Source organism: Saccopteryx leptura, chromosome 10 (genome assembly GCF_036850995.1).
Source record: "Saccopteryx leptura isolate mSacLep1 chromosome 10, mSacLep1_pri_phased_curated, whole genome shotgun sequence".
Lineage (NCBI taxonomy): Eukaryota > Metazoa > Chordata > Mammalia > Chiroptera > Emballonuridae > Saccopteryx > Saccopteryx leptura.
In genome coordinates this window covers 40,251,640-40,264,450 of record NC_089512.1, presented here as the reverse complement: position 1 = coordinate 40,264,450, position 12,811 = coordinate 40,251,640, and the positions used below count along the sequence as shown (strand labels likewise).

The 12,811-nt window shown below is 38.2% G+C and overlaps 1 protein-coding gene across 2 annotated transcripts in view; it reads left to right on the top strand.

Annotated features, from left to right (window-relative positions):
- STAG1 (STAG1 cohesin complex component) overlaps nucleotides 1-12,811 on the top strand; it is a 475,156-nt gene that overhangs the window by 249,173 nt on the left and 213,172 nt on the right. For both annotated transcript variants that reach the window (XM_066352127.1, XM_066352126.1), the window contains one exon: nucleotides 8,349-8,553. In XM_066352127.1, coding sequence (XP_066208224.1) covers nucleotides 8,349-8,553 — 205 coding nt within the window. The remainder of the gene's footprint in view (nucleotides 1-8,348; nucleotides 8,554-12,811) is intronic.

Below are 12,811 nucleotides of genomic sequence, written 5' to 3'. Positions count from 1 at the left end.
TTTAAAACCGAGGTCCATGAGTTTAGTACCTATGTCTTCTTCTATGTACTTTATTGTTTCAGGTCTTATGTTTAGATCTTTGATCCATTTTGAGTTAATTTTAGTACAGGGGGACAGACTGTAGTCCAGTTTCATTCTTTTGCATGTGGCTTTCCAGTTTTCCCAGCACCATTTATTGAAGAGGCTTTCTTTTCTCCATTGTGTGTTGTTGGCCCCTTTATCAAAAATTATTTGACTATATATATGTGGTTTTATTTCTGGGTTTTCTATTCTGTTCCATTGGTCTGAGTGTCTATTTTTCTGCCAATACCATGCTGTTTTGATTGTCATGGCCTTATGATATAATAGTTTGAAGTCAGGTATTGTAATGCCCCCAGCTTCATTCTTTTTCTTTAGGATTGCTTTGGCTATTCGGGGTTTTTTATAGTTCCATATAAATCTGATCACTTTTTGCTCCATTTCTTTAAAAAATGTCATTGGAATTTTGATGAGAATTGCATTAAATTTGTATATTGCTTTGGGTAACATGGCTGTCTTGATTGTATTTATTCTTCCTAACCAAGAACAAGGAATATTCTTCCATCTCATTATATCTTTTTCGATTTCCCTTAACAATGGTTTATAGTTTTCATTATATAAGTCCTTTACATGCTTTGTTATGTTTATTCCTAAGTATTTTGTTGTTGTTGTTGTTGTTGCAATCGTAAAGGGGATTATTCTTTTGAGCTTGTTCTCAAATGTTTCATTGTTGGCATATAGAAAGGCTATTGACTTCTGTATGTTAATTTTGTATCCTGCAACCTTACTATATTGGCTTATTGTTTCTAGTAGTCTTTTTGTGGATTCTTTGGGGTTTTCGATGTATAGGATCATATCATCTGCAAAAAGTGATACCTTTACTTCTTTTCCGATATGGATGCCTGTTATTTCTTTGACAGACATCATTTTTGTCCATCAGTCACTTAACTTTAGTAGATTTTATATCTTTAATATTTGACTGTTTATTACATCACTCCCATTTTGTTCATCATCATTAATATCTTAGCTTAAACTCTCTTTGCACTATCCTTCCTTTGTTTGGGATCTTTGACTATTTTTCACATTGAAACCAAAAAATTCATTCATTTATTTATTTTGTGTGTGTGTGACAGAGACAGAGAGAGGGACAGACAGGGACAGACAGAACAGAAGGGAGAGATGAGAAACATCAATTCTTCGTTGTAGCACCTTAATTTCTCATTGATTGCTTTCTCATATGTGCCTTGATGGGGGATGGGTACAGCTGACTGAGTGACCCCTGCTCAAGCCAGCAACCTTGGGCTCAAGCTGGTGAGCCTTGCTCAAACCAGATAAGCACATGCTCAAGCTGGCGACCTCGGGTTTTGAACCTGGTTCCTCCGCGTCCCAGTCCTATGCTCTATCCTCTGTGCCACCGCTTGGTCAGGCCCAAAAATATTTTTTAAAGCTCACATCTGTTAATGATTTTACTTGCTCAAAACCCTTCAATGGTCACTCATTGTATTCTTTGTAGCCTTCTTTATGTAAATTAGGCTTCCTATGACCTGGTTCTTTTTTGTTTTTTTTTAAGCATTTTAATTTTATTTATTTTGTGACAGAGTCAGAGAGGGACAGACAGGAAGGGAGAGAGATGAGAAGCATCAATTCTTCATTGCAGCACCTTAGTTGTTTGTAGATTGCTTTTTCATATGTGCCTTGACCGGGGGCTACAGCAGACTGAGTGAACCCTTGCTTGAGCCAGCGCCCTTGGGCTCAAGCTGGTGAGCCTTGCTCAAATCAAATGAGCATGCACTCAAGCTGGTGATCTCGGAGTCTCGAACCTGGTTCCTCTGCATCCCAGTCCGACGCTCTATCCACTGCGCCACTGCCCGGTCAGGCCTCCTATGATCTGGTTCTGTCTTCTTGGTTCCCACCACAACATTTGTTTTAGTGCCAAACTTAAAGTAGCTCTATAGTCCCACTATTGTACTGTTGTTTAAAGTTCTATTGTTGTTTTTACCATAATTCACTTGTATTGCATGACCATTTTCTCACTGAAGTAGAAGTTCTTTTAAAGTTGATCAAAAGGTATATACTTTTGGTTATAAGATAAATAAGTTTCTGGGGTATCTAATGTATAGCATAGTGATTACAGTTAATAACACTGTATTATATACTTGAACTTTGCTAAGAGAGTAAATCTTAAAGGTTTTTATAAAAAGAAACAGGTAATGTAATGGGATGGAGGCATTACACGCCAATGTAATTATTTTGGATATAAAAATGTATTCAGTCAACATGTACACTTTAAACTTACATAATGTTACGTATCAATTATATTTCAATAAAGCTGGAAAATAAATAAGTTAGAAGTTTTAGAAGAAGAATTTGGTTTTGTTCATCTTTGTACACCAAGGACCTGGTATAATGCCTAAAGTATTACATGTTGCCAATAAATGTGTGACTAGATGGGTGAGTAAGTGGTTGGATTGATGGATAGTTTCTCCAAACAAGTATTTGCAAGTCACTGTTTTAAACAGTATCTTTGGGTAAATTTGTTGAAATTAGGTAACCAAAACCCAGTGTTTTACCAAAAAATAGGTGACATTTTTGACATTGTCCATCAGCTAGGTTAAAAATTAATTTTCTTGGATTTACTCTGAGTATTTTATGTCTTTAGATATCTACAGTTTGTGACCAATTGGGTTCCTAGAAATCTATTAGGACCATTACTATTTCTATTTTCTACAAACCAATCTTGACTAGAATAAAGTTAAAATTTTGGGAGATTCGGCAGTTAGCTTTCTACCTCTGCTGGTTGCATGAGCTCTACCTTGCAGTGGACCCCTCATAATTGTTGTCATCCCAGTCAGAGGCTGTAAAATCATCTAGATTTTGTTACTGGCTCTTGTGTCTGAAGCTTGGCACCTTTTTCCTTTCCTCCTCTCCCATCAGTGTTCACAAAACTTCTAAAAAATACTTTTTTTTAGTTGCTTGTCCTCTGTTTTGGATCAGAACCTCTGTGTTTCTTTTTTGGAAGAGCAATTATTCCGTTCTCCAAGGTATCTTTAGTAAACTAAGTTAAGGTCCATTGTTGAATAGATACTATGTGGACTTTATGTTCCCAGACCCCAAAACTTTGTAGCTCTGAGATCTAGGACCAGTTCTTAAGATCTTATTTCTCCCATCTTTTTAAAGTAAGTTTATTTTTTTTTTTAATTTTATTTTTCTTTACAGGGACAGAGGGAGAGAGAGTCAGAGAGAGAGGGATAGATAGGGACAGACAGACAGGAACGAAGGGAGACGAGAAGCATCAATCATCAGTTTTTTGTTGCGATACCTTTGTTGTTCATTGATTGCTTTCTCATATGTGCCTTGACTGCGGGCCTTCAGCAGAATGAGTAACCCCTTGCTTGAGCCAGCGACCCTGGGTCTAAGCTGGTGAGCATTTTTTATTTTGCTCAAGCCAGATGAGCCCGCGCTCAAATTGGCAACCTCGGGGTCTCGAACCTGGGTCCTTGGCATCCCAGTCCAATGCTCTATCCACTGCGCCACCACCTGGTCAGGCTCTCCCATCTTTTTATATACCAGTAGTCACCACAGTGTACAGGTAATGTAAGATTATATATTCGAAAAGTATATACCGTATATATGCTAGCTATATTATATTTTTCTGCATGGAGATTTCTCCTTGTGTATTTGCCTAAACCTACTTGGAGCAATTGCTTTTTTTACTACATCTATTTAGTTTGCTTTATATTATCTTTCATATAGATTTCTGCCTATTTTCCTACTCTAAGCTTCTTTCTCCATTTCTATACCTGTTTTTTATTTGATATGGTTTATTTTTTATTAGTTTATTCAATAAATTTCTTGTGCAAAGCAGTTCAATAAGATTGCCCTCAAAGAACTTAAATATTAATTATGTATAAAGAATTTAGGCTACTTGATTTTTTATTTTTTTCGTTTTCTTAGCTCTCCTGAAAAACAGACATTACTGTTTTGTAAAGGGAGTAACTTTTCAATACCTACTGCTTATCATTAATTAGTTTTTTTATATTGCATGTATGTGTTTGTAACAAGTAGACATTTATAACTAGTATTAGAGTAAAGCAGAAACCTGCCTTTTAAAGTAGATATGGGAGACTTTCCTTTTTTCAAAATGCTTTTTCTTTTAATCACAATATTTGCACGTGGCACAAAAATTAAACAGATATTCATTGTCAGTTTAGTAGGAGTTGAGCCACATATGTGTTCATTATCTAGTGTACTGTTAGGGTTCAGGTTTCTCTAGTGGTGGGTGCTGTTGCATGGTGGTTAGAATCTCAGTGTTCATGGTGCTCCTTCAGCTTTCAGCTCTCTATGTACTCATGTGCCACCAAGCACTTTTGCTCCACACTCTTGCCCATCCTTCTAGTGGTAGACTAGTATTGCTTTGTTGCCTGGTACTATGATGAGGGCATGGGGATTTGCTGTTGGCCTAGTCCTGCCTAAGTCTTAAGTATGCCTGTGTACCTGAAGCCACTGAGGGACTTTCTTGGCTTTCTTACCTCTCCTTATAGCAGCTAAACTCCTTCTTAGGCCTGTGGTTGAATGTGGGTGGGACCACATTTCCTTCCCTCCTCCCAGTTCTAGCAGACCCCTCTGGTATTGGAATAGGTTCTGTCTCCTTTTCTTCCCCAGATAGAGTTTGGTTTTTTTCTTCTGCCTTTCTTTTTGCTACAGGGATTCTTTGCCTGTACTGTGGTAGTCTCTCAGTTTGCTGACTTTTCATCAGATTAAGGCTTCTGTATTGTAGGAGCTAAAGGTCTAGAGAAGTGATCTGGGCTTCTTACTGTTCCCCCAACAGTTGAGAATCATCTTCACCAGGCCTGTAAAACTAGAGAGATGCTCTCTGTAATACAAAAATTACTTTTGTGTGGATGAAATTTTTGGTCTTTTATAACTTCTGGCTTTTGTATTGCATTTAGAAAAAGACTTCCCTAGTGTAAGAATATTCTCCCATGTTTTGTGCTATTTCTTTTTCGGCTGAGTATTTTATTTTATTTTTTTATTTTTTGTATTTTTCTGAAGTTGGAAACTGGGAGGCAGTCAGACAGACTCCCGCATGCACCCAACTGGGATCCACCCCGCATGCCCACCAGGGGGCGATGCTCTGCCCATCTGGGGTGTCGCTCTGCCACAACCAGAGCCATTCTAGCGCCTGAAGCAGAGGCCACAGAGCCATCCTCAGCACCCGGGCCAACTTTGCTCCAATGGAGCCTTGGCTGCGGGAGGGGAAGAGAGAGACAGAGAGGAAGGAGAGGGGGAAGGGGTGGAGAAGCAGATGGGCGCTTCTCCTGTGTGCCCTGGCCGGGAACTGATCCCGGGACTTCTGCACGCCAGGCCAATGCTCTACCACTGAGCCAACCGGCCTGGGCTTGGCTGAGTATTTTAAAGTGTTTTGATTCGTTAGGAATTTATTTTGGTGTCAGGTATATTTCTTGTTTTTCTAATGAACAGCTAGTTGTATCAGAATTATTTACTGAATAATTTTATTTCTGCACTACTCTTAATTCTATCATAATAGGAAGGTTGTATTTCTGGCCAACAACATTTCGATTTCACAGGATTGTGTCATGCAAAATAAATGTAGGAGTAAACAGCACATAGTTGGTTCTGCCTCAACAGAGCAGAGACCTAGTCTTTTTCCATATTTTGCTTTACCATTTATTATCTTTATACTTGTCCCTTTATGGTTACAAAATCACTATTGAACATCCAGTGTTTCAAAGATCAGTGAAAGAGGAAGGGTCAAAGAAGTGAAACTAGCCTAGTCTGTCAACTTTAAAAGGCTTTTCCAGGAACACCATCTAGCAAATTGCAGGGTTTTTTCTCAGATATTTCTTACACATTATTTACCAGGCTACTAACGTATCTACTATAAGTGACAATTCTTTCTCTCAGTTTATCAACTGAATTGTTTAATTAAGAAATAAAATAGTTTAGCCTGACCAGAGAGTGGTGCAGTGGATAGAGCATTGACCTGGGACACTTAAGGACCCAGGTTTGAAACCTTGAGGTCGCTGATTTGAGTGTGGAATTATAGCCATGACCCCATGGTTGCTGGCTTGAACCCAGGGTCACTGGCTTGAGCAAGGGGTCATTGGTTTAGCTGGAGGACCCCTGGTCAAGGTCAAGTTGATGCTTCTTATCTTTCTCCCTACTTGTCTGTCTGTCCCTCTCTCTTTCTCTCTCACTAAAAACAATAAAATATTGTAGATATATGTTCCTCTATATATGGACAGCTTAAATGTGTGTACATGTGCACAAGCGTATGCATGCGTACACACACACACACACACACACTCAGTGGAATGTTATCCAGCCATAAAAGAAGAAGGAAATCTTGTTATTTGCTGCAACTAGTATGAACCTTAGCATATTTAACTTATGCTAAGTAAAATAAATCTGACAGAGAAAGACAAATACTGTATGACCTCACATATATGGGGAATCAAAACAAACAAAACATCAAGCTCATAGATATAGAGAACAGATTATTGGTTATCAGAGGGGCTATAATATACAGGATGGTGACTATAGTCAATAACACTATATTGCATATTTGGAAGTTGTGAAAACTAGTTCTTAAAAGTTCTCATTATAAGAAAACCAGAAAATTTTGTAACTGGGTAGGTGGACAGATTTATTCTAGTGATCATTTTGCGGTATATACAGATATTAAATCATTTTGTTATATGTGAATCAAAGCTCAATTTTTTAAACTTCTTTTAAAAGAAGGAAAATATATTAGTTCCCTAGAGATTTTTAAATTTTTGTTTTGTGCTACATCAAATCTTTTGAAATGTACTTAATTATGGTTTTAATGTGATTTTTCTGCCTTCCTTTCCTCTCGCTTGCTTTTGGGCATATTTAGATGGATTATTTTCTTTGTAGTCTTCTTGGAGTACAGGTCTGGTTATTGTGGAACACTGGTTGAATCTCACAGCAAGAGAAGCTCTACTCTAGTGTGCTTTCATGATATAGAAGCAGCAAGCAGCCTGCTGGGATATCTTCCCACTCTACTACCGTCTCTACTCTACCCCCACATTTCCAGTCTTAAGGGCAAGGAAGATTCAACCAGTCCCTTCAGTTCCTTTTTGATCTTTTTAAACTTTAGTAAACCCCAAAACATTCCTATAGCACCAACATTTATTTTGGAGGGGGGGGGGGTATCTGACTGTCAAGCTCTTTCCAATCTCCGCTTTCTGTTAGTTCTTTTTGGGATCTTTTCTGCTGCTCTAACTTTGACACTAGTTAGTTCTTTTTCCTGGGGTACCAGCAGAGCTTAAGGCCTCACTTATTAACCAGTTTTCCTAGTGGCAGTTTGCCCTAGAAAAGACAAACAACCTCAAATTGAATATTCAGATACCATGTTCACAGAATCTCTCTCTTTGCCTTGTGCATTTTCATTTCTTCTTTTTTTTTTTAATTTTTTTAATTTATTTATTCATTTTAGAGAGGAGGGGGGGAGCTAGAGAGAGAGAGATAGAGAGAGAGAAAGAGAGAGAGAGAGAGAAGGAGGAGGAGGAGCAGGAAGCATCAACTCCCATATGTGCCTTGACCAGGCAAGCCAGGGATTTGAACCGGCGCATTTTCATTTCTCTACCAAAATGTTTTAGGCTAGAGTGGGAAACCTTTAATTGGTTGGGTTCATGAGTCAGCTTTGTGTCTTAAACAAGATGACCCACCCAATCTGATGATACCAGGAGTCTAGGTTAGATCTTTTCTTTGAAAAGTTAATAAATCCTCTCTATAAAATAATTTATAGAAAGTTCATAGTAAAATTGGAAAAACTGAGGTTGCAGTTTCAAGTATGAAGAGTTAGTTTAGTTTTGAACTTCCTTTTTTTAGTTTTGGACATCTTAAAATGTTTATAATTTTGAAATTTTCAATTATTAAAAATTCTGTTTAAAATAATTGAAAGATGCTGTGTAACACAGATATCATGATTAGTTTGATATGAATTCAATAGCAAATATCCTATCTAAACTTCTATAATAATTTTTGTTTTCTACTTCAAATCACCTCAGCTAGGACCCAAGTGCCACAGAATGTAACTATTATTTTAAATGAGTGGCTTAGGATAATGAGTTAAATACTGATGTAATTATTTTGAGTACATTAAGAATTATTTAGTTGTAGAAGATCAAAATAAGCAAAAAATGTACCTTTGTAAGTCATCTCCAATTTTGTTCACATCTATTGTACTTTGAGAAAAGGTTCCTTTGTAGGTATGAAGGAAAAAAAAACTTTGATCAAACTGTTATCATATGTCATGTTTAATATGTTCTTTTTATTCCTTATAGGACAGTGGTGATTATCCCCTTACCATGCCTGGACCTCAGTGGAAAAAATTTCGTTCAAACTTTTGTGAATTTATCGGAGTTCTGATTCGACAGTGTCAGTATAGCATAATTTATGATGAATATATGATGGACACAGTAATCTCCCTTTTGACTGGTTTGTCAGACTCCCAGGTCAGAGCTTTTAGGCATACAAGCACCCTTGCTGGTGAGTAACCAACATTTTATTTTATTTTCATTTTCTTTTGTTAAATATGTTCTTTGTAGTTAAACTTCAAGTTAAATATTAATTTAAATCAATTACTGTGCTCCTGAAAAATATCACCTGAATACTAAATTCATCTGAATGGTTGTTATCTCTGCAGGTAAAATGTATGCTTATTTTGATAACTAGTGTTTGATAGCCTTGAGAATGAAAATTTCTGGTAAATGTTAACAAATCTCTTTCTGAATGTTTATTTTCCTACATCCTTATTTTATAATCAGGGAGTCCAGAAGGCCATATTCTTTGGTAAACCCAAATAATAGTTGTATTTAAAATTCATAGCATTTTTTTCTTCTTAAATACATTACTTTGTTGTTGCTCATTGTTATTTACATAAATATGTAAATATTTATTTGTTATATATTGGAAGCAATTTCATAATTGCAATAGCTAATTGCTACCTAGCTGGCATTCTTCATATTTCTAGTGCTGTAATAGCCTAAGCATATTTGAATGTAATGTCTATCAAAACAGTTCATTTATGTAGACTCTAGATAATCTGAAGAACTGACAGTTTACAGTTTTTACTTTTATCTTGGAATTCTCTAGAAAACTTTTCATTTTTCTGAGAAGTAATTTTGTTAATTTAGCAATTGTCAATTTTTCTTCGACTACTTTAAACTACTTTAAGTGTTTTTACCTAAACTGACTGTTCTTTTTGATCTATGATACACAGCATGTCGGTATCTGTTTATAGGTACACAAATACTTAAATACTCCTAATTACATTCTTTTTAGTAGCAGTCACTTTGTTTATATTCATCTCACACATTACCATAACAAAAGCCAGATCTAGTTTTAATTAATTACAGTTCATCTTGCATTTAGATTTCTCATTTATCTAACATAATTAAAGCATTGGTTTGCAAGCTTCAGCATGAATTAGAATCATCTAGCCTTACCCCAGAGTTTAACAGGTTTCTGTGTCTTGCTGATACCTTGGTAACGACATATTGCAAACTTCTGGTTTAATATTGTCATTTTTTTGCTTTAACTGTTGTAGGTCACCCATATTTTTTTTCCTTCATGTAGTTATGACATTTTATTAGTGTTTATTATTTTTAGTTACATTTCTGTAGGAAAACAAACATGAAATACAGTTTTCTTTTTTTGAGAGCCATCTCTTTCTTTATTTTATTTTATTTTTATTTTTCTGAAGTAAGAAATGGGGAGGCAGAGAGACAGATTCTTAGATGCACCTGATTGGGATTCACCCGGCATGCCCACTAGAGGGCGATGCTCTGTCCATCTGGGCCATTGCTCCATTGCTCCATTCCAGTTCCTCAGGCAGAGGCAGTGGAGCCATCCTCAGCACCCAGGCCAAGTTTGCTTCAGTGGAGCCTTGGCTGTGTGAAGGGAAGAGAGAGACAGAGAGGAAGGAGAGGGGGAAGGATGGAGAAGCAGATGGGCACTTCTCCTGTGTGCCCTGGCTGGGAATCGAACCCAAGACTTCCACACGCCGGGCTGATGCTTTACCACTGTACCAACCGGTCAGGGCCAAATACATCTTTTTCAGAGAAGCTAAAAAAAGAGCACAATTTATTATTGAAATTTTTCTGTATAGCACAAACATCAGTTTATTCTTTGTTTCGAGAGTATCTTCTTCCTCATTATTAGGAACAAGAGATCTTTACCCAGTTGTATCTTTTTTAAAAAAGTCACTATATATATTTTATTTATTATTTAAAAATATCTGATATGATGTATTATCTTTCTAATTTAATGATTTTAGTATTTTTTGCATTTTGTCTTTTAAAATTTTCTTTATTTTGTCTATTTACTTTTCACCTTCTATCTTTGTATAGTAACTTCCATTTAGGTGGTTGTCACATGCATAGTAAATTCAGTGATTGGAAATAAACAAACAGAAAATAGCATTTGCTTCTGAATAGCCAAAGTTGTCAAAAAAAAGAAAACTATCTGGTTTCCTAAACCAAGGGAAAAGGAGAAGTAACAAATGAAAGAGGGCTACATGAGATTCTGTGCTTCTGATACAATTATGAAATGATAATTCATATCAAAAGGGGAGGATAAAAGAAATTTTTGGCAGTTATCAAGTAAGAAAGAGAACAATCTAGGGCTTATCTAGGGGCAAGCTATAGCTCTTTAATCCAGAAAGCCGTGTATATTTTATATAAAAGGTTAAATATATGCCACATACTTTACTTAAGATTGTTAGAGAAGAAATACTATATCGTAGCAATATGTAGAATGTTTTTATTTTTTAAATGTTTCCATTTCATGTAAAATGCACCTTAATTCATTTGCATTTGTCCTTCACTGCCATGTAAATGAAGTATTACTTTGTTTCACCTACTTTCTGATAGTCCATTTCTTCTTTCTATTGGCATATTTTTAGTGGCCTTTATTCTTGTATTGTTTTTCTCTATATCCCTTTGGTTTTATATGTATGTGTGTTTATATGTATGTGTGTGTCCGTAAAGTCAATGGTGCGCTTTTGACCAGTCACAGGAAAGCAAAAAAAGACGATAGAAATGTGAAATCTGCACCAAATAAGAGGAAAATTCTCCCAGTTTCATACCTATTCAGTGCAGTTCGATGTGGGCTCACGCACAGATTTTTTAGGGCTCCTTAGGTAGCAATCCCATATAGCCTCTACAGACTCATCACTGACTGATGGCCTACCAGACGGGGTTTCTCCACCAAACTGCCAGTTTCCTTCAACTGCTTATCCCACCGAGAAATATTATTCCTATGTGGTGGCGCTTCATTATAAACGCACCGATATTCACGTTGCACTTTGGTCACGGATTCGAATTTAGCGAGCCACAGAACACACTGAACTTGCCTCTGTACCGTCCACATCTCGACTGGCATGGCCGGGGGTTGCTCCGCTGTATACACGGTGTTACGTCATCATCTGCACACGCGCACATGCTGCCACATCATCCTACAGAAACTGGGAGGGTTTTCCTTTTATTTGGTGCAGATTTCACATTTCTTTTGTCTTTTGTTGCTTTCCTGTGACCGTTCAAAAATGCACCATTACTTTACGGACACACTGTATGTATACATATCAATTTTACACATAATATATTTAAATATATTTTAATTATGGCTTTCCTCCTGTTCCCTTTGAGTTGAGTAGCTCCCTCTTCCTCCAGTGCCATTCTGTCTTTCTCTTCCCACAATTACCTGTAACCATAATAGCTTTTTTTTTTTGTATTTTTCTGAAGTTAGAAGCGGGAGGCATTCAGACAGACTCTCACATGCGCCCAACTGGGATCCACTCAGCATGCCCACCAGGGGGTTATGCTCTGCCCATCTGGGGCGTTCTATTCTAGTGCCTGAGGCGGAGGCCATGAAGCCATTCCTAGCTCCCAGGCCAACTTTGTTCCAATTGAGACTTGGCTGCAGGAAGGGAGGAAAGAGATAGAGAGGAAAGAGAGGGAAGGGTGGAGAAGCAGATGAGCATAGCTCCTGTGTGCCCTGACCGGGAATCGAACTTGGGACTTCCACACACTGAGCTGATGGTCTACCACTGAGCCAGGGCATAATAGCTTTTTTTTTTTTTTTTTTTTTTTTTTCAGAGACAGAGAGAGAGTCAGAGAGAGGAATAGACAGACAGGAACGGAGAGATGAGAAGCATCAATCATTAGTTTTTCATTGATTGCTTTGCAACACCTTAGTTGTTCATTGATTGCTTTCTCATATGTGCCTTGACCGCGGGCCTTCAGGAGACCGAGTAACCCCTTGCTCAAGCCAGCGACCTTGGGTCCAAGCTGGTGAGCTTTTGCTCAAACCGGATGAGCCTGCACTCAAGCAGGTTACCTCGGGGTCTCGAACCTGGGCCCTCTGCATCCCAGTCCGATGCTCTATCCACTGCGCCACTGCCTGGTCAGGCGCATAATAGCTTTTTAAAAAACTGCTTGAAGCCCTGGCCGGTTGGCTCAGCGGTAGAGTGTCGGCCTGGCGTGCGGGGAACCCGGGTTCGATTCCCGGCCAGGGCACATAGGAGAGGTGCCCATTTGCTTCTCCACCTCCCACCCTCCTTCCTCTCTGTCTCTCTCTTCCCCTCCCACAGCCAAGGCTCCATTGAAGCAAGGATGGCCCGGGCTCTGGGGATGGCTCCTTGGCCTCTGCCCCAGGCGCTGGAGTGGCTCTGGTCGTCACAGAGCGACGCCCCGAGGGGCAGAGCATCGCCCCCTGGTGGCAGAGCTTCGCCGCTCGTGGGCATGCC